General features: G+C 48.8%; 1 protein-coding gene across 1 annotated transcript in view; it reads left to right on the plus strand.

Moving 5' to 3' along the window:
* The window catches only part of FAM216A (family with sequence similarity 216 member A), a 216517-nt gene that overhangs the window by 86359 nt on the left and 107478 nt on the right, over positions 1–22680 (plus strand). The window contains exon 2 of the mRNA XM_085633930.1: positions 498–538. Within this exon, the coding sequence (XP_085490056.1) occupies positions 498–538 (41 nt within the window). The remainder of the gene's footprint in view (positions 1–497; positions 539–22680) is intronic.

Below are 22680 nucleotides of genomic sequence, written 5' to 3' on the forward strand. Positions count from 1 at the left end.
CACCAACAAATGAAAAGTTAGGGCGGGATGTAGCCCCCTTTAAGATTATATTAAATACAATAGATTTCACGAGCACAGCACAAGCAATGTGCAGGCAAAACCTAAAAAGCCATAGAAACATATATTGGCTGTGTGCTTCAAATACAATTTATTTTAGCCGGATTCCCTATTTCCTTCCTTCCAAGTGGAAAGACATAATTTATATATATATATATATATTTTTTTTTTTAAATTATGCTGTCTTTTGTTATTTGCTCATTTGTGAATTGCCTGAAGCATAATACTGTGTGCTTGGGCTTTACGCTACTTGATCTGTTCTAGAGTGTCATGATCAAGGATGTAGCGAAAGGGACTCAGAATAAAAGAGTTAACATCTAATACTGGACTAACGATACAATTAAACAAACGATGCATGAATTATTGTCTGCTTTTTATAGGGTTGCACTGTGAATAATAATTATACTGTCTTAATCACGCTGTCTATTTATTTTGTGCAGATCGGCTGAGAATCGTTATTACCGGACCCAAAAATATCCTGGTAAGTACTACCTATGAACTGTTAATGAGCAAAGCTGAAAAGATGCCTCACAGGGGAACAAGGCAATTTACCTGGTTTAAAAAGAGATGTGTGCTTTCATTAGACATTTCATTCGCTCTCAGATGTACTAATTGGTTTGCTTGAAGACTTCGAAGAATGTTTCAGAACCTAAAATCAAATATAATTTCAGATATTACCCATTAAAAAGAGACAGTGATGGGCTACCACCAGGCTTGCAGTACACCCACTGGTAAAGGGTCTTGCACCCTATGCATCCTATGTATGCACAAAATAACGTTGTGCGCCTTGATCTAAAGTGTATGTACTGGATAGCGACTCAGTTAAAAAAATTGCTTTTTAAAGCATAATGTTGCTGACAGGAGCACTGTCCCATCATGATAAGAAATTATACAGCAGCAACTGTGAAAACAGTGTTAAACACTACAGTGGCATAGCCAGTGTGTCATGTCCTCTAGTGTAAGGAAGGAAATAGGCCCCCTGGCTGTTATTTGTTATTATAAAATACATCAATAATTAGGGTTCAGTGGGTCCCTCAGTCCAGCGAGCCCGGGTGCCACTGCTCCTGCTGCACATGGAACACTACCATCAGCAGGGGGTGGCAGGCGCGTATTTCTCCCCAGACCACTGTTCCTTGAAGAGGCCAACATCATAGTTGTCACCTCGCTAGTGATGGCGATGATGCGCTACCATAATTCTCTACAAGAGCAGTGCCACAGAGACTGAGGAGACTCTGCTCCTAGCTGGGCATGGGCCTCCCCCACTGCAAGCGCCTCTAAGTGCCAATGAGTGTGAGGTATGCATTTTTACGTAAAAAAATGTGTATCCTTTAACATATTGGATTTTTTTATTTTATTGAGTGGCCTTCCTTAGAATTGACAATGAACCACACCCCATCTGCCCTGAAAATTATTTTATTAGTCACTAAAGAGGCAAGTGTGTTGTTTTGTTTCTCCTAAATAAACCTTTACTGTTGTTTTAGATGGAGCAGCATTATGGTCTTTTAAACCGTATTACATGGATCTGTCCCTCTTCGACTACCATGGACATCCCCGACCAGTGCAAAATGCACCTATATTTTTAGTCCAAAAGTTTTACAACTGGTGAAAGCCAGCACTTAGGGTAAAGTTTGGGTACCCTCCACCCACATGAAAGGTAAAACCTCGCTGCACAGAATCTGGAAACGAGTAGAAGTTTGTAGAAGCCCAGAGGTAAGCCGGGATATTAGAAGACCAACAAAGGAAACAAGCATTGGCATAGCCAATAGGTCTCGCCTTTAGGTCTGTATAAGTGTATAACCATGCAGCAGATTTACGGGGGTGCTACAACCAGTGCTTAATCTGTAAAATATGAAGTGCAGGTGCTCAAATGTTTGTCGGATGCCACACCTACTTTTCTCTGGCTCCACCCACTCCCTCCACTGGCTCCACCCACTTACTCTATTAGCTCCACCCACATCTTCAACTGGCACTGTTAAAAGTCAGATGTAATACCTGATCTGAATTTCAGAAAGGGATCCTTCCTCATAGTAAGGTTTTGGTAGGAGATTCCCCTGTGAACATTTTGAAAAAGATTAAATCAAAAGAGCATTTAAAGCACAATTTTTGAATAAGTTAGCCAAAATCACTAATGCATTGAAAAGGGACAATTTCAGTGCTCTATGTGCTGATTTGGGGAAAAGACAATACTCAGACCCTCCAGGATTTTGCTATTTCGCGATTTGCAAAAAAATTGCAAAATCAGCAGTTTTGTAAAAATGCAGCGATTTTTACAAAACTGGCCACGAAATTTGCTTCTTGTCCTCACGATTATTACATTTCAGCCCCACATGGCAGAATTTTGCACTTCCCCGGTCACTATTTTTCTCTTTACATCACAGCCTCCTGTTAAATTCCATGCAGTTAGAGCTCCTAGGCCCGAGCCTGCACTGCCCTCCCCCATCCGCCCCCTTTCCCTCTCTATATACCCCCTTTCACTCCTCCACTTGCATTTATTTAGCGTATTTCCATCATCATTAGTTTCAGCCCGTTTGCCAGACTACTCACCCTCCCTCCACCCCACCCCACCCCTTAAATCGTGCTCCGTCTGCCACGGATAGGCCATCTGCAGCTTCAGAGACACTGTGTGCAGGACACGAGACTCTCCCAATTACCAGTTAAATCCCAAGGAATGGGGAATAACAATAGCGTGGACACAGGTTTACTGAGCACACATCTGCATGTAATCCCTCATTCCGCAGGGATTGACGCCTTCCGGGTAAATGGAAAGGGAGGGGGGGTTGTGGGTATGTGGTGAGGAGGGTGTTTGGGGCAGCTCAGTCTTTGCTTGAGGGGGGCTGGCAGGGTAATCCACACTCCCTGCGTACCGTATTATATTCGACAGGAGTTAAACTGCGCTTGCGTCCGTACCCCCTACCCGACCCTTAAGCAATATTACCGGTCGTTTTTTCTGGCCATTAAAATCGGTTCTGATTTTCACGGTTGCCACTCAATACAAGTGTGCAAACAGTAGTGTAGAAAAGATGCAGTGAGCCTTGGTGGAAGCATGGAAAAGAGCCCCTTTCACTGCTGTAGAGGTGGCAAAGTACAGCACGGTAGGGGTTCAATGAGCCCTCAGGTCTCTGGGCCCCAGAGCCACAGCACCTGCTGCACCAATGGTAACTACATCCGTGTGGGAACACTAAGACAGTCATGATCAGGCAGCGCGGTATCCCATCCGGGGATACCACCGTCCCTGACTTCTAATCGGAGCCATGAGGCAGACAACAGCTCATATTAGTGTTTCAGAATCAGACAGCGTTCTTCAAGGAGCACTGGCACTTTATGTGGCACAGCAGCTAGCCTCCAAAGCATTCTGGTACTTGTAGTGCTTAATGTTCTCAGCCAAACAAGACAGCCCAGCCGCCCAATCCCACTGCTCGAATACTGGTCACTACATACCTCAGCTATACTCAACACAAAGGCGTATAACTGGAACTCAAGGAGGGGGTGTGATGGTGCCTGGACTCGGGTAAACAGGGCATGTGCTGCATCACCATTTAGTCGCCGGGTTTCACCTTAACTACACTGTGTTCATATGATGCACTAATAGCACTCTGAAGTATGTCCCTTGCAGCTTTTGCAGCACCCCGGGTGTTTTGCTGCATCAGGAACAGCACAGATAGGGGCAGTCTCACTGCACAGACACTTTAAGCATGCCTATTTCACAGTGGAATACTCTGCTAAATCAGTTTACATTGATTTAAGGCTGAAAGGGAATGATTATTAGCACAATAAAGTGGTGCAATAATGCAGCTAAATTTCTGTTTGTGCACCGCTAAAATTCCATTTTTGTGCCGCTAAAATTGCAAATCTATGCCGCAATAACCTGGGGGGGTCAGAATACTGGGGTAGGGCATGTCATTTTTAACAGAGTCTATGAGTTCAAAGATACAACTTTGACATAGCTTAAGTTATGTGACAAAATAAACCAACATGTTGTGAAAACACTAGTCTAAACAGATAAACTGAATAAAATCATGCAATACACTTGAATGAGTCAGCCACTGTCACGTTCAGTGGCGAAGGGGTATGGGGTTAAGTTACTTTGAGAAACAATAAAAAAAGATGATTACCAATTGGGCTTGTTACTATAACTTACTCCCCTGGAGCTATATGTGCATTTATTAGACATTCAGAATAGTTGCAAAAAACATTGAACTATGTAGTTCTGTATGGCACAGACAACACAGAGATTAGAAAAGAGGCATATGTTCAAAATATGACTTTTTATTTAAAAAGTCACCCAAAGGCACCCAGGCCAGAAAGCATAGAAACGTCACACACAGGCACCCAGACCAGAAAGCGTGAAAATGTCAAGAAATGCACCCAAGCCGGTGGCAGTGGAACAATTTTCAGAGTGTTGGTGCTGCCCTCAATGTTATATCACTGAAGAAGTCATAAGATTGTGAAAAATCCAAACAACACAGTTTTCTCCAATGCATATTTCAGAATGTTGTTTGTGGCAAAACAATGAGGAAACATATTATTAATCACTTTTTTATGGAATGATAAAATAAACAAAAATGCACACAGGATCTGATTCAGCGGGAGGAGGGTGATTGGGGAACGGGTCAAGAAACCAGATAAGGATGTGATTTACAGCTGTCAGCGGAGTGTGTTTTACTCACAGCAAGCCTCAAAGCACCAGCTGTTTTATTAAACAGTGACCTGGCCAACCAGGGAATGTCCCAGCTTCACTTGAACTTTTTCATGGCAGGTTATCAAACAACCGAGTGAAGGTAAGATGTGCAAATTACATTTTAAGTCCCCCAGACACGGGTTTGTAAAAATCCACTTGTACTGTGCGGCGCTTGAGATCACTGTATTTAGCAGCTAGGGGCTGTACACTGTGTGCTTTATACAGGCAGCAGCATATCTGCGCCATGTTATGTGGTTTTTCGTCTTCAATTAAGTCAAAGGCTTTCATTTCACACCACACTGTCACTCAGGTGGGCTTATATCAGAGATAATGAACAGGAATGCCTCAGGTAGGAGTCATGTGGTGCGGTGCTTACATTTACTGTTTTCATACCGAATTAACGTTCGTGCTGGCTCACTGTGTTACCTAGCACTATTTTCAGACACAAAACTTGAGGCGCTTTCAAGTAATGAAAATTTGTTCAAAACGTTAAGTTATTGAAAAGTTAGTAATCATCCGCACGTTGCCTGGAATTGCTGGGGGGAATGATGGGCTATCCAACTAGCACAGTGATAACACCTACTTTATGGGCAGCATTTAAAACAACAACTTAATTTGTATTTAATGGTATCCTACAAACCATGCAATCACTTTGAGACATGGCAATGTTCTAGCACAGTTAACAAGAACATAAATTACAAAAATACCGTACACTTAGGAAAGCCTTGCTGAACAACTATAGCACATTGTAAAAAAAAAACCCCAAAGCATAGAATGCGCTGCACACAAAGTTTAACAAACAACATGCGAAAAATATAATCTTCAGAAAACGGGGCCGGTCTGCAACGAGATTTGCCAAACAGCAAACATTTCAGTTATAACTAGATGCACTAACATTCGCGACAGCAAAACTGGGTGTAAAAAAACCCCGGAAAATTTATAATGCCTCTGAAAGGTAGATTGGGCTAGGTAACGATCCAATAAAGACAGGAAGGAGCTCTGGTCCTTCCCCACACCCGTTATCAAGGAGCTAGCATTTCAGTTAGAAATACATGCACTATCATTCACAATAGCAAAACCGGCTTTAAAAAAAACTCTCAACATATAAAAGCCTTCAGAAACAGATAAACACTAACACCGTGAACACATAAAAGCCTTCCTTAACAAATAAAGCACATTGTGAAAAAACATGGCAGACCCCAGCCTCCATGAGCAGGAGGCCCGCTGCCACTCTAAATTGCATAGTATTGTCCGCCTGAGCCTGGAAACCGGGACTGCGGTCACTGCGACCCTTGGCAGACTGCTGGTGATGAGTTGGGACTCTGCTGGGTTTATTTATTTACTGGATCCTCAAAGGCCCACAACTGTGCTGATTTAAAATTAAACTAAACAAAGAGCCCGGGAACGGAGCAATTGATGTATTCCGGCCAGAAACCAACAGAGGCTCAAAACATGAGCGCTCATGTTCCGGCTAGAAACCAATTAAACAAATAGTGCACTGAAAATAAGATAAATGGCCTGAAGTGAAATGATCCATGTAACAGGGCCAGTCTCCAAGGACGTGGCAAACACACAAAAGGAGGGACACATGGCACTGATTCACCACACAAAAGAAAGACATTTCTAAAGGCACACGAAGGAACCAGTGAAAAGCGAGGGGCATGCCAAAAGCCCATAGAGTAGATACAGCATGTCTCGAAGACATCTCATGCACTGCCTAGGCAAGACCTAAAGCTCGGGAACCCTAAATAAGATTGAAAATGTTACTAGACGCACATAGGAAGCCAATTGGCAAAACCCCTTTACATTAAATTCGCAACTGTATTCTCACTACTTTTAGGAATTACTCATTCAGGAGTGTATAGTTATGACAGCAGTGCCCTGCCTTCTGTCCCTTGGTCACTCACCCCATTTAGGGTTCCCTCCATTGGGCTATCAGCTAAGTGACTAATGTAATAACCTTATCACCAAGATCCAAAAATATATATAATAACAAAAGGTCAGTATTACAGAACCTTTTTTTATTTTTTACTCAATCTGTGATATATCCATTGTCAACTTGCAAAACTATTTTGCATACTTCTGAATTATTGTTGAAATATTTCTCTTTTGAAAAAAGGGAAAGTGTTTAGTGAGATGATGGTTGTAGTCATTATAATTCTAGCTATAAGAACAAGAACGCCGTAAGAGAGAACCATAAGCCAACTTGGACTTTGGCAAAAAAAAGTGTTCACTCAGCAAAAAACAGAGGTTACTCAGACATATAAGCCTGACTATAATTCAAAGGACGGAGGCCAAGTTAGTCAAAATGTGCAAACTCAGAATAATGCAAATTTTAGGAATTTCACAAACTTGTCTGGGTCTAATTTTTTTAAAGAAATTCGGAAAAATTATTTACAGTGATATCATACTTTGTCCTTTTGTATCTTGAACATCCAGTATCGTGAAGCCAGTTTTCTTACTGTAATGCATAGCTGGCAGGTGGTGCCATTTCATGTGTGACACAGTCAATTGGGGTTTTTGTATTTTTGAGATTTACTCAAAAAGAACAAATGATGGACCGAATACTGAACAATGGAAACATTCACCCCCAGTCACAAGGATCTGGGTTTAATCCATTGTTTTTTGCTCACCACTCCACCCCAGGTTTGACCCAGTCATATGCAAATCAGCCTTGACCCTGCTCCTCATTGGAACAGTCCAGCCAGAATTGCCAAGCCAGGTCCTCCCTGGACCAGAAATGAGCATTCTGGGACCAGTTTTGGGGTGTCACTCATCATCAGCCAGACTAGCTTGAATCCGTTGGCACATTGCGCACAGGACCCACGTCTGGGCATATTCTTCCAACTCAGGCTGACAAAAGCAAAAAGAACAAATGATGGACAGAATGCTGAACAATGGAAATATTCATCCCCAGTCACAAGGATCTAGGTTTGATCCATTGTTTTTTTGCTCACCACGCGCACCCCAGTTTGGATCCAGCCATATTCAAATCAGTCTTAGCCCTGCTCCTGATGGTATCAGTCCAGCCCAAACTGCCAAGCTAGGGCCTCCCTGGACCAGAAACAAGCATCCTGGGACCGGTTTGGGGGTATCACCCCTCATCAGCCAGACTAGCTTGAATGCAGTGGCACAATCAGAACGGGACCCACGTCTGACCCGGCATACCCTTTCCACTTCGGGTGACAAAAGCAAAAAGAGCAAATGATGGATGGAATGCTGACCAATGCAAATATTCACCCCCAGTCACAAGGATCTGTGTCCATCCATCCTCACCACGCAACTCCTGTTTGGACCCAGCCATATGTAAATCAGTCTTGACCCTGCTCCTCATGGGAACAGTCCAGCCCGAACTGCCAAGCCATATTCTCCCTGGACCGGAAACAAGCTCCCTGGGGCCAATTTCAGCGTATCACCCGTCATCAGCCAGGCTAGCTTGAATCCTGTGGCACAGTGAGCACGGGACCCATGTCTGGGCATCCCCTTCATACTTATGGCGACAAAAGTAAACAAATAAATGATGGATGCAATGCGGAGCAATGCATACATTCACCCCCAGTCACAAGGATCTGGGTTTAATCCATCGTTTTTTGCTCACCACACCACCCCAGTTTGGACCCAGCCATATGCAAATCAGTCTTGACCCTGATGCTCATGGAAACATTCCAGTCCAAATTGCCAAGCCAGGTCCTCCCTGGACCAGAAACAAGCATCCTGGGAGCAGTTTTGGGGTATCACCACTCATCAGCCAGGCTAGCTTGAATCCAGTGTCACAGTATGCACGGGACCCAAGTCTGGGCATACCCTTCCCACTTAGGGCTACTAAAGCAAAAGAATAAATGATGGCCGGGAGGGTGAACAATGCAAACATTCACCCCCAGTCACAAGGATCTGGGTTTAATCTGATGGATTTAGATCCAGATCTTTGTACTGAGTTGAATGATTGGGGCTGGTCTGTATTCCGCTCATCAATTGTGATTTTTTTATTTTTCAGATTAACTGGTACCTACATAGAGTGGGAAAAGGTAAACTACAAGAGCCAACATGCAAAGTTCTATGGGAATCAGACTCTGATGGACAACAGTTAAGCTTTGATATTATAAATCTATATGATTTTTAACAATAAAGTCATACATTAATTCTGATCTGTACTGTTTAAAAGGCCAGTGGAGCTTATTCATCCCCTTAAAGGTCTGAGCTGTCATTTGTGTTATGTAGTACTAGCATCTCATGAAGGGTAATGCTCTGATTACTCTATCCTGTGCTTACTAAAGGAGTATGTGTATGTTGCTACTTTCCAGCCACCTACTGCCACCGCGGAAATCCAGTCCTCGTCGTCCAACTCCAGCCCATCGGCAACCCAAGCCTCGCGGAGGCCAGTCAGCAAGCCCGAGCGGTCATTGATCAATTTCTTGTAAATGAGGGAGATCGTGCTGTCCGGAACGTGGCCGTCTAGCACTCTATCCTCCAGGGGGGAAGACTCCGGGATGGAGGCGACGTCTGGGAAGACGGAGCCCAGGGCGTGACGGACCTGCAAGTACCGAAAGTATTCACTGCCCTGCAGCTGAAACTCCGTCTGCAGCGTCTCGAATGTTTTGAATCCCCCCCTCGTCCAGAGATCCCCCACTTTACTGATGCCTATCGTGTCCCACTTCTCGAAGCCCTTCGAGGTCCACAGGGAACCCAACCGCTGCGGCGCATACAACGGTGACGCCCGGGTCAAACGGTCCTTCCACCCCATAGCTGCGTTGGCCGCGTGCCACACTCGCACCATGACACGCGTGGGGCCCATCAAGCGGGGATCGGGCGCGCCAGAGTAGAGCGCTCGATTGTAATCGCCACCGGGCAGGAGCATCTTGTCCATTTCAAATGCCGGGTTTAAAGCGGGCCCATAGAGGCCGTGATTAATTGCAGCTAGCTGGGAGGCCCAGTAATACCGCTTAATGTCCGGGAGGGCAATCCCCCCGTCGTACCACGGGAGCGTCAACTTCGCCAGGGCTATACGCGGCCTCCCGTCCCAGAAAAGGCGGCGCTGTAGACTCTCCACCTCGCGGAAGTAGCGCGCCGGGACTAAGTCCATAGTATTCTGGAGAGCGTACAGGAAGCGCGGCAGCGACATCATCTTAAACAATGCCGCCCGGCCGAGCGGCGAAAGCGGCAGACGCCGCCAGCGCACAACGTCTTCCTTCAAGCGCTGGAGGGGGGGAAGCAAGTTCCGCTCGTAGCGAGCCTCCGGGTCCAGCGTGATATAGACACCCAGGTACCGAAATCCCTGCGAGGCAATCTGGATCGGACAGCCCCGCGGGAGAACGGGAGCCTCCCCGGAAAGCACATAGACACATGATTTAGCCCAGTTGATGACGAGGCCTGAATTACGGCCAAAGGAGCGCAGGACATCAACCAGGACAATCAGTGATTTGCGCGGGGAGGCTAGGTACAAAAGGATATCGTCAGCATAGAGGGACACGCGGTCCTCATACTCGGGGGTCCAACGGAGACCACGGATGGAAGGGTGCCACCGCAGCCACTCCGCCAGGGGTTCCAAGGCCATTGCAAACAGGAGCGGCGACAAGGGGCAACCCTGTCGCGTGCCCCGCCCCAGCGCGAATGGGGCTGAGACTCGTCCATTCACTACCACCTGCGCCAATGGGCCCGAATACAACAATTTGACCCAGCTGATGAACCCCGGCCCAAATCCAAATTTCGCCAGCATCGCCCAAATGTATGGCCATTCGAGCGTATCAAACGCCATGGTGGCGTCTAAGGACGCCAAGATGGCCGGCTCCCGCACAAACGGAACACGCGTGAGCACCCCGTGTAAGCGCCGCAGATTAAGGGCCGTGTTGCGATGGGGAATAAAGCCGGACTGGTCTTGGTGGACCAGATCGCCCACCACGCCGACCAGCCGGTTGGCGAGCACCTTGGCGAGGATTTTGGGCTCCGCGTTCAAGAGCGAGATAGGCCGATAGGATGTAACCCGGTCTCGGGGTCTCCCCTCCTTGTGGATCACCACAATTGTAGCCAGACGCTGGTCCGGCGGGAGGGAGCCCCGCGAGTGGGCCGCCAGGAACATCGCGCGGAGGTGGGGTGCCAGTACATCCGGTCGCAGCTTATACAACTCGATAGGGATGCCGTTCGGGCCCATGGCCTTGCCAGATGCGACCGAGCGTATGGCGAGGGCAATTTCGTCCGAGGTGGGAGCAGCATCCAACGACTCCCTGTCCTCCACCGAAAGGGAGGGCAGCGCGATATCCCGAAGCAGGGCATGGGAATCCGCCTCCGAGCAGGGAGAGACCGGGGAATACACCTCACGGAAATAATCCGCGAAGCAAGAGACAATGTCTTCTGGCTCGGTGACACGTACACCATCCATCCTCTCAATCAGCGGGACCACACGACTCGCTCTCTCCTTCTTATCCAACCACGCAATCAATTTACCAGCCTTATCGCCCACATCATACAGTCGCCCCTGTTGCTCTCTACTAAGGCCCCTGGCTGCCTCCGTGACTAGGGCCCTATAGGCCGCCTGCTTAAGATGTAGAGCATGCAGTGCAGCATCCGTCGCCCCACTCCCCAGATCACCCTCTAGTTCAGTAATTTCGGCCTCCACCCGGGTCACCTCCTCTTGCTCGCGCCTCCGAGCATGGGATATGAAGGAGAGGGCCTCCCCTCTAAGAACTGTCTTGAAGGCTTCCCACAGGGAGATAGCCGAAGGGACAGACCCCACATTCTCCTCAAAATACCGCTGCAAGGATTTAATCAAGTCAGCACGAATAGTGGGGTCGCGCAGGTACCAGGCATTGATTGGAGCTACCCTTCCCTCCCCCCTCGGGAAGACATCAAAGTGCAACAGGAGCGGGGAGTGATCTGAAATACCCCGCGCCAGATGGCGCACCTCTCCCACTCTCCCAGCATAGGCGGCAGGGACAAGGATATGATCAAGCCGCGAGAGGCTACCATGGGCACCCGAATGGAAAGTGTACTGCAGCTGCGTGGGATGTTTTAAACGCCAGCAGTCCACCAATCCCAGTGTATCTAAGAGGCCGGACAGCCACGCCTGCGCCCGGGGGAGGTCCCTAGGGGGGTAACGATCCATAGTCCCAGAAGCCACAGCATTGAAGTCCCCCCCAACCACCAGAAGCCCCCCCGGAAGGTCAAGGAGGAGGCGCCCCAGGTCCGCAAAAGTGGTAGACTGTAACCCCGGTGGGACGTACACTGAAACCAAGACAACTACTTTGCCCTCCATTCTCCCCACCAAGGCTGTGTAGCGTCCCCTCTCATCATGGCGCACCTCGTCTATTTCCAGCGGGAGCGAGTTCTTCACCATGATGCCCACCCCCCGCGAGCCAGACGTGAAGCCCGAGTGGGCCACCAGACGATAGCCACGCCGATTCATGGCACAAAAGGAATTACCAATGAGGTGTGTCTCCTGCAGAAAAACCACATCTGGCGAAATTCGTTTCAGATACTGAAGGACCACACCTCGCTTAATCCTATCCCCCAGTCCATTAACGTTCCACGACAACAAAGTCAGATCCCTACCCCCCATCACACACAGAAGCCATCATTCGTCCCCCCGAGAGCACCACAAAAACACCAATACAGTAAAGGGTTTGCCTTGCGGAAAAAACGGACAACACCCCACCCCAACCCACCCATCCCAACAAAACTCCCCCCTCCCTGCACCCCTGCATGAGCCCAGACAGCCCCCCCAAAGTGCAGTGTGCCTGTCGCCCCATAAATGAGAAAACTAACTAGTCCCCCAGAGGAGGAGGGAAAGCCCCCAAGAGACCCCGTACGACCTCCACAGGAGGGGAACTTACAGAATCAGACAATGGTGGCAGCAATGTTGTCCAGAGCAAGGCCTACTATTAGTCCCTCAGTCCTGATCCGGCGAGCCCTCTCCGCCAACCGCGCCCCCCTCACCCCCCCGGCCCCGATCCCCGGGCAAAGTGTCCAACCAGTTCCCGGCCGCCTCGGGACGATCAAAAAAGTGCGTGCGGCCATCCACCTCTACCCTCAACTTCGCTGGAAAAAGCATCGCATACTTGATGTTCAGGTCCCGTAGGCGACGTTTGACTCCGAGAAAACTCAGTCTCTGCTTCTGGACCGCCGGAGTAAAATCAGGATAGAAGTTTACGTCCATATTGTCGAGTCTGACCGGTCCTTGTAGCCTAGAAGTCTGCAGGATAGCGTCTCTGTCCCGAAAGTTGAAAATCCGGGCAATGAGAGGCCTCGGAGGGGCTCCGGCCTTAGGTCTTCCTCCGGGGACCCTGTGGGCACGTTCCACCGCAAAGAGTTTACTCAGCCCCCGGGGCTGGAGATGGGTGAGGATCAGGTCCTCCACAAACAGATCCGCCGCCTCCTCCTCACGTCCCTCCGGCACCCTGATAATGCGGACATTGTTCCTCCGGACCCGACCCTCGGAATCCTCCAGTCGACGATCCATCAGGGCGCTCGCCTGGCCAAGCCGGCGCACCTCCTTTTGGAGGGCCGCCACGTCCGTTGTAAGGCCCGAGGTAGTGTGGGCCAAAGTATCGACCCGGTCATTCGTCTTAGACAGATCGGCCCTCACCAGGCCCACATCCACGAGGACCGAGTCAATCTTCTGCGCCAGAGTGTCGAAGCGCTGGTCCACCGAGGCCTTCATCTCGGCGATGGCGCCCATGACGTCTCGGAGGGTCAGATCCGCGGGCAGAGCAGGAGCATCAGTCGGGCCCGCAGGGGACCCACGCGGCGCCTCTGGAGATCCCTTCTGGAGGGTGTAGCGGTCCATGTTGTTGGACTGATGGGCTGTGCCACGGCGGGTCGATTTCACCTTTGCCCGGTCGCCATCTTGCTTTGTGGACATGGTTCCAGTACCCAAATCGTGCCAATCTCCTTGAAAGGGGCCGACAAACCAGTTCACGGGCTCCGGGGGGGGGGGCGACCACAGCTCCGCAGGGCGGATCACAGCCGGCGGGCCGGCAGGGCACCCCAACGAGGCCACACCACCGCACACCGCCCCGCAACCCTACCTCGCCTGGCAGCAAGGAGGGCGCAAAAGCGAAAGTGAAAGTGCGGGGTACGCGAGTCGCTCAGCCTTGCCCGCCGCTGTTGTTCACTTTGTCTCCGGATCGCCCCACAACTCCAATCCGGGGGGCCGGCGTGGAGAAGGCCGCAAACCTCAATCGGTGCTCCCGCCGGTGTCCGAGGTCCGATTCGGAAACGGAAAACGGGTGGCACCTCAGCTCGGGCTCACAAACACAGTCCCCTCGTCTAGGACAGGATATAGTCAGGATTTATGCAGGAGGTCGCGGAGGTCCTCGGGAGCCTCGCACCTACGCGGCCATCTTGGTTGCGCGCTAGGCTCCTCCCCCCGCCACCTTAATTATTAAAAAAGAACGCTACTCCTTTTAAAAGGGTCCCCTCAGTTTTGTAAGATAATCTGTCCAACTTAGGTCTGCAACAAACACTGAAGTCAGATCAGACCTATAAAGAGCGAGGAAAGAAAAGCATGAAGTTAGCAGAGAATGAGTACGACAAAATCAATGGAGATTACAGATATGTAATCAGAGCACTTCCTTGTTTTAGTCCTTACTAAGCAGCTGATTATGATGGTGGGCAGACCGCTACCGACAGGCCATCGGTCTGACCGCTGCATTACAATACCAGTGGGCGGACCCACAGAAGTCGGGGGGGCTGGGGGAGACCACTGTCGGGTTCTTTAGGACAGTGATGTGTCTCACCTGTGTTTCTGCAGAGGCGCCCAGGAACTGATGACAATATCCACAACTTCCCTCAACCACCACCTAAGTATATCAGACTCTATACTATAGAGGTGATTAGGGGAAGAAGGGAAACAAAACAAGGAAAGAAAAAAGGGGATGAATGTCTTGCACAGTCTCTGCCTTCAGTCGCTTCACTGTAAGGTAGCTAAAAGAAAGAAGGAGGGGTTAGCTAACAGATGATATGACGTATCCTGTCTAACCCTCCCAATTCAGTGCTATACCTTATATCTCCCTTCTTCCTGTTCTGGTATGGGGAACATATAAAATGGGCCACCCAGGAGGCTGTAAGAACAAGGAGAGAACACTAAGGTGCCGATTACGATCCGGTAAAAACCGGGTACGAACCGTCGGTCGGAGCGTATTCTCCGTCCGACTCGTACCCGGTTGTAAAACATTACAAACATGGAATTACGATTCGCACGGAAACACCATTTCCGTACGAATCGTAAAAAACACCGACCGACGAAAAAATGCATACGAATGTGATCCGGGAATGCTGCGACGTGACGTCGGGACGCTTCCAGGCAGCGTTTCACGACCCAGGAAGTACGATTCGAACCGACAGCAGTCCGGACGGCAATATTTTTAAGGCACCCAAAAAGTGCCGGAAATGCGAAGTACGGCGCGAAACGACCAGAGTAGGTGGCCCGGTAAGTGCCGTACCCCCCCAGCCCCCGCATGTACGCGCCGTACCCCCCAGCCCCCGCATGTACGTGCCGTACCCCCCCAAGCCCCCGCATGTACGCGCCGTACCCCCCCAAGCCCCCGCATGTACGCGCCGTACCCCCCCAGCCCCCGCATGTACGCGCCGTACCCCCCCACCCCCGCATGTACGCGCCGTACCCCCCGTGTATGTACACCCGAGTACGTGTCGAACCCCCCGTGTATGTACACCCGAGTACTTGTCAAACCCCCGTGTATGTACACCCGAGTACGTGTCGAACCCCCCGTGTATGTACACCCGAGTACGTGTCGAACTGTACGTGTCGAACCCCCCCCGTGTATGTACACCCGTGTACGTTCGAGTCATACCCCCACCCGTGTATGTACGGTGCGTACCCCCAGCGCTGGGGGTACGCACCGTACATACACGGGTGGGGATACGACTCGAACATACACGGGTGTACATACACGGGGTGTTCGACACGTACTCGGGTGTACATACACGGGGGTTCGACACGTACAGTTCGACACGTACTCGGGTGTACATACACGGGGGGGTTCGACACGTACTCGGGTGTACATACACGGGGGGTTCGACACGTACAGTTCGACATGTACTAGGGTTTACATACACGGGGGGTTCGACATGTACTCGCGTGTACATACACGGGGGTACGGCGCGTACATGCGGGGGCTGGGGGGGTACGGCGCGTACATGCGGGGGCTGGGGGGGGTACGGCGCGTACATGCGGGGGCTGGGGGGGTGTACGGCGCGTATCTGGCACCTGTTTGGATGTCTCCATGGTTGCTATTGGAGTTCGGTGCGGACGGTCTTTTAACCATACGGTTGTACATTCGGATGCCCGGGACGGATCGTGATTCCCCGGTCGGACTTCGCTTTTCACGTTCGTACGGTAAATCGTCCGAGGACGTGTCGGACACTTTTTCCGACCCGAGGACGTGTGGGGAATTATTCCCAATGCGACTCGTATGGGCTTTTTACCATGCGAATCGTGATTGCCAGTTTGTACGGCACTTGTACGATTCGTACGGTAAAAAGACCGGATACGAGTCGTACGTGATTTTTTTTTACCGGATCGTATTTGGCACCTAAATATATATATATTGCACAGAGAGATAGTAATTGTAACTAAGTATATTCAGGCTCACCATTAATTCCTCCCTGCTAACATATAAGGTAATCACGCTGCAATCTTAAAGTCAGGATAGCAGGATTCTTCAGTCCATATATAGAGCTAGCAGCAGTTGAAGCAGCACAAATACAAAAGGAAAAAAAATAAAGGAAAAGAGCGACCTTCAATTGTTACCAGTGTTCAGGTGTTCCTTGATTTCATCTGATGTCCGGTGTACTCACAGTTGGGTCGCAGTAATCGAATGAAAAACTCCGTAGAGATTGGCTAATGACGATATGATGCGAAACCAAGGGCTCAGGCAGAGAGTTCAGGAGTCAAAAGAAAGAGTATGTAGCCACAGTTCCAGGAGAAATGGAGCGGGAAAATTGGAGTTCAGGAGACAAAGGAAAACGGCGTTTGAATTGCGGGAGCCAAGGGCAGTGGAAGTCCGTCCGGGAAGCTGAACGCAGAGCCTCCAGCCCGACCCACCGGCGGGACACTGGGTCAACGAACGAGCTAACCCCAGATCCGATCGGTAGGCGGGAAGTACAGCTCTCACGTCACTACACCGCAGCGGAATCCCTCCCTCTGTAATAATGACGCCGGGATATCCTCTACAGCCCTACGATTACGGGGTTGAAAGGGACAGAAGTGAGGTAAAACGGCGGTCGATGTCACAACGGGCGAACGGGGAAGAGTCAAAGATAAACACGGGACACGGAATCCAAACAGGAATCGGACGAGCTTTGGGTATACGGGGCTTCAGGATTCAGTACGCAAAGCGCTTCTTCCGGGGGAAGCCAGGCTTTTATCCCTGCCTGACTCCTCCGCGCATGCGTGTTCCATAGTCGCCATCTTTGGTTCGGAGCGGCGACATTCCTGACAACCACTGCCTCCGCAAGGATCAGCGATCCCGTTGGAGCAGGGGTTGGATTCGTAGTCCTGAATGGCAGGAAGATTGCCATGAAAAGGCTGTCAGAAATGGAATTTGGGGCCCCCAAAAAGGGCCCGTCTGTTGTGGGACACTGTTAAGTGGTCATGGGTGCACATGTGGTGCCCCTGCACACCTCCATGCACCACATGGTGCATGGCACATGGTCAATGGATGTGCAAGAAGTGTTCCTTTTCACGGCAGTTTGTGCTGCAGCGTTTTTCCAGGGCCATAGCACAAGCCGCCGTGAAAAGGAACACTTCGTGGCCACCAGCCCAGTGGTCGTATCGCAATGCGGCAGTCAGATGGCCGCCTGCTTGTGAGGCGGTCTCCTGGCTGCCACAATAGTGGGCGGAGGTCCAACCGTCCGCTATCATAATAAGGGTCTAAGTAAAGATATAACAAGCCCATAACGGCTACTTCAAAGCCAAATATTCATTAGAACCATAGACATGGAATTCATAATATAGGCCTATGCTCATATTTTTTATAAAACTTACAATTTACATCACAAGAGGTGCTTGACTGTAATACCTATCCTCTCAACATGGCAAAGTACAGGGAAGTAATGGAAGACAAGGTAAAGACCTTGCAGCCATTTAAATGACATTATTAACTCTTCAAGCCTCCATATTTAGAAACCACAAGTGTTATCTGGATAAAAGACCATCTCTCCTAAACCCAAGTAGATTGAGCTGGGGTAGACAACCCTCCTGCGACTCCATGAAAGCCCTCTTCTTCAGGTTGGAATACCCGGCTGAACCTGTCTGCCACCATGTTTTCTACCCACGTATATGGACTGAACATGAGGATGTGAGAGTTTGTCCCTCCCTGTTCCCCAGTGTTTGTCACAAATTATGCAAGAGCATGTCCAATAGTAATCCCAGTCAGTGAGGCTAGAAAAGTGACTCCGTTTTCTTTACAGTTCTGCCAGTAACAGTGCTGCACAGTAAGTAAAATAAGAGACATAACAATATATAGTCCAGTGTAGTCCTGTGTCTAAATGTACTTGCCTTTGTGTCACAAATGTAGCCTTAGCGATGGTCAAATCAGACTTCCTTGCTCAAGTTTGGTGGACCTAGCCACCCACTGCAGCTCTCGCTTGATGGGTACTGACACCTAGTCCATCCTCTCACAGTGCAGAGATTCCAGCAGGTATCTTTTCAATGTCTTCAGGTTTATCCTGCTGCAGAGTATTAAGAAGACAAAGGCACACAGATTTGCCTGGACTGTGCTGACCCTGAATTCCAGAAGACAGATGTACATGTGACATCTGAGCCAGAGGTTCCAATAAAGAAACTGCACCCTGTCCTTTGCCAAACCTGGCACTATATGTACCAGCTCCTGTGAATGCACGTACATCTGTAAATAGTGGCTGTTTTGCTCCTGGACTTTTCCACCTTTTTTGACACTGTTGGACAACATGTGCTGTTCTTGTCTCTTCACTCACTAGATGTCACCTGTCTTGCTTATACCTGGTTCCCCTCACACCACTCCAGCCACTTCTTTGTAGTTACATGGGACTCAAAGACATCTGCGTCCACCCCACTCAGGTGTTCAACAAGAATCAGTCCTTCGCCCATTTCTATTCTCATTATACACCACCTCTCCCAGTGACTTCACCTTCCCTTCCAGAGTCTCCTATCACCTCTACATAATGACACCCATATCTTTGATATTTTGTACCTACCATACATGCATGCATCACTGATTGTCTCCCAGTCACTCAACATTGGATGGCATTGAGGTTGCACAAGCGGAACACATATAAAACCAATGTCCTATCATTTTTATCCACCACTGAATCCCCTCCTTCCTACCTACTCCATCCTGTTTCTCCTGACTTTCTGAATATTGCATCAGAAACTAGAAACGTTGGGGTTCTCTTTAGCCAATCTATGCGGCTGAATGCTTTCATCACCAATGCAAGCAGTGCTGGTTTGGTTTCAATTTCTTAACATGTACAACATCTCTCACTGTTCCCCTTGATCTGAGCCATCCCGCTACGGGGCGAAGAACTTTGGTGAAACACCAAGGGGCTGAGGACAACCCGAATGGGAGGCTGCAGAACTGGCAAAGTTTCCCATCCTAGGTGAATTGTAGGAATTTTGTGATGAGGTGGCCACATTGGGATTGTAAGGTAGGCATCTGTGAGGTCTAGACGGGTTAGCCAGTCCCCTTTCCTTAACACATCCCTTAAAAGATGTATTCCCTCCATTTTGAAGTGGTTGTAGACCACCCATTCGTTTAATTATTTTAGGTTTATCACAGGTCTTAGTCCTTTGTCTTTCTTTTCTACTAAAAAGATATTGCTTACGATACCACATTGCATCCTTTCTTTTATTGCACCTTTGTCCAATAGATCTTTTACCTCTTGTGATACAAGGGATGAGTCCTTTCAGGAAAAGGACATTTCTTGGGATAGTCTTCTTTGTACTGGGGTACAAGTGAAATCTATTTTGTATCCCCTCACTGTTTCTATGACCCAAGGGTCTTTCGTCACCATATTCCAGTTCCCAGAGAATTGGGCTAATCTCCCTCCCACCTTTAGAAGGGTATGTGAAAGGTCTTTGGTAAGTCTTAGCTGCTGAGAAACCTCTCTGTCTCCTTTCTCCTCTGAATCCTCTAGACTATCAGAGGCAGCATCCTTTGTTCTTACAATTTTACCTGACACTCTGCGAAGGGTCTCCTCTCTGGTCAATGAGAAATCCTGGATCCATTTGTGGAAGTTTCAAACTCTCTCTTATAGTCCTTTACCACACAGGTAATGTTGATACCACTGTTACTGTTGTTCTGGTTTGAGATGCTTCATTCTTTTGATGTGTGTACTTCCTCTCCAGAGCAGATGCAGTCTTTTTCTCTAGGTGTTGTCCCTCATCAAGGTGTGTCTCCAGGGAAGCACTCAAAACAAAAACATTACGAATAGTGTAGTCTTCACACCTGGCAGCCACCAGCTATGCAGTAGCTTTACTAGGAGAGACAAAAGGCAGACCCAGACAGAATGGTTAATTGTGCACATAAAAAGGAGACTGCTGCCTCCACTTCCTCACAACCTCCATCTCCTCTAATAAGACAGCCCAGAGAGAAACAATCAAGGAGATCACTGCTGAAACGTCACTGCTACCTTTATATATAGGGAGCCCTGTGTCCATCCTCCCATACCTTAATGTCTGGTATTTCACATTGCTTGTCTGGAAGATGGTTACTTCTTTTTGTACCATGCTTTCTAAAATCTAAACTGGATACCACTGGGTTCATGGCCATACGCTTGCATGCTATACAGATTCTTAATACCAGTCGGCTAATACTTATTGCACAAATACCATCTAGTTAGGCTGTCAGCAAAGTTCATGGTACATTAGCACAATTTTGGAGAGTGAGGCTTGTAGGCTTTTTGTGCACTATGAGGAACAGGAACAAAGATTTTATGGTGCTAGAGATTCAAAAGCGACATGCTTCCACCACTGCTAAGCATCTATGACTTGGTACATGGATGTCAGGGGGTGAATGTTTTGCCAGTGTGCAACATTCCGTTCATCATCTTCTGTGTTTTGCTGTTCGCCCTAAGTGGGAAGGGTATGCTCAGACGTGGGTCCCGTGCTCACTACGCCACTGGAGTCAAGCTATCCTGGCTGAAGAGGGGTGAAACCCCAAAACCGGACCTAGGATGCTTGATTCCGGTCCAGGAAAGACATGGCTTGGCAGTTTGGGCTGGACTGTTCCCATGAGGCACAGGGTCAAGACTGATTTGCATATGGCCATGTTTGAGCTGAGGTGGCGTGGTGAGCAAAATAGTGATGGATTAAACCCAGATCTGTGGCTGGGGGAAATGTTTTGCCAATGTGCAACATTCCGTCCATCATCTTGTGTGTTTTACATGGATGTCAGTCCCATGTAAAATGGAAAGCACAATTAGTGTGCTCCTCCAGACCACAGTGCCTCACTCTAGGTCTCCAGTACCTTTATACATGTAATCAGTGGCAGCTCCTCCGCTAAGGTGGAGGAGCGTCGCCCCACTGCCAGAAATCAGCAAAGGAAAGGAAGAAATAAAATGATAATAACGGAATGTTATCATCATTTTTTTTGTCCTCCTGCTGCGGCGTGAGGGGATGGGCGGAGCTGCAGGGGAGAGGTGGTAGAACACTCCTGTGTGCAATGGCGGTTTGGTCGGCCCTCTCAGGCCTCCCAAAACAGTCATGCGCACTTTCCCCCTTCTCCATGCAGGCTGCATTACAGCCTGCATGGTCCATGCCTACAGCCCCAGGCTGAGCGCGGTGTCACGGTGCTCAGACCAATCACAACGCCGCATTGCAGTGTTGTGATTGGCTTAAGGGTGGGAGCCTGGTTCGACCTGGAGTCGGACACAGGCGAGTAGGAGGGAAGACGCGGTACACGGTGGCGGCAAGGTAAGTGTTATTATTTTTCATTTTTTTCAATGCAGCCCACTCCCCACCTCTCCCCCCCGTGCACCCCCCCACCCGCAATCCGTGCCGGCTGCTCCTGCATGTAATGCCTCAGTGCTTATGCATGATTACTGTGTGCGCCGCGGACTGATAATCACAAATATTGTGAATGCTTGCAGTTGGGTAGTCCAGGGTATGGGTGCACACTCTCAAAGCCATGCAGCAGATCTTCCCTCCCAACAAGGAGCGATGGAAACTTACAGCTTCTGTATGTCTATCACTAATGTGCTGATAATCCTTTTAAACATATTTTTCCGAACAACGTTTCTACTTTCTGAGTGGTCTGTAAAATCAGTTTGGACGATGGCACAAAACATAGCCCTCTACTCAACAGCGAGGCTTTAGCATCAGTAAATGATGCTGAAGAAAGTTTCAAAATAGGGGCCAGCACCCATCTCTAATTTTGTTATATTCTATCATATTTATATAGCGCATCATCATTGCATTCATCATATTTATAGGGGGGCATCATGGCACAGGTGAGGAAAAACCAATAAGAACAGAATGAATAATTTAGATGGAAGTTGAAACAGTAAAGATAGACTTAAGGAAGGAGAGGTGGTCCTCAATAAGTCTGAAAGAAGCGGGCAAACAATTTCAAAATTTGGAAGCTATCAACATGAGATTAATAGTACATGCAGATGAAGAGCGACTGAACACAATGAATGGGAAACATAGCGGTGAACTAGTTTAGCTTGCAGGTAAAGAGGATCTGTTGGTGAAAGACATGGTGGGAAAGGCAGGCAGATTTGAAAACAATCCATTTGCGTACTGGAAGCCTGTGGAGTGAGCAGATGTAAAAAGAAAGGTGAGCTTTCCAAAGAACTTGGAAAATGAGACGAACCAAGACATGCTGAATCTGGGCAAATGCAAAGTCTGGGAGACTCGGGTAGAGAGGATTATAGTAGTCCAGGCAGGAAAAAAAACACTTTCTGGACCAAAGTTGGGCAAGCCTCCAGAGGCAAACCAGCCTTATGTAGGAAAT

The sequence above is a fragment of the Triturus cristatus genome, chromosome 11, assembly GCF_964204655.1.
Source record: "Triturus cristatus chromosome 11, aTriCri1.1, whole genome shotgun sequence".
Taxonomy (NCBI): domain Eukaryota; kingdom Metazoa; phylum Chordata; class Amphibia; order Caudata; family Salamandridae; genus Triturus; species Triturus cristatus.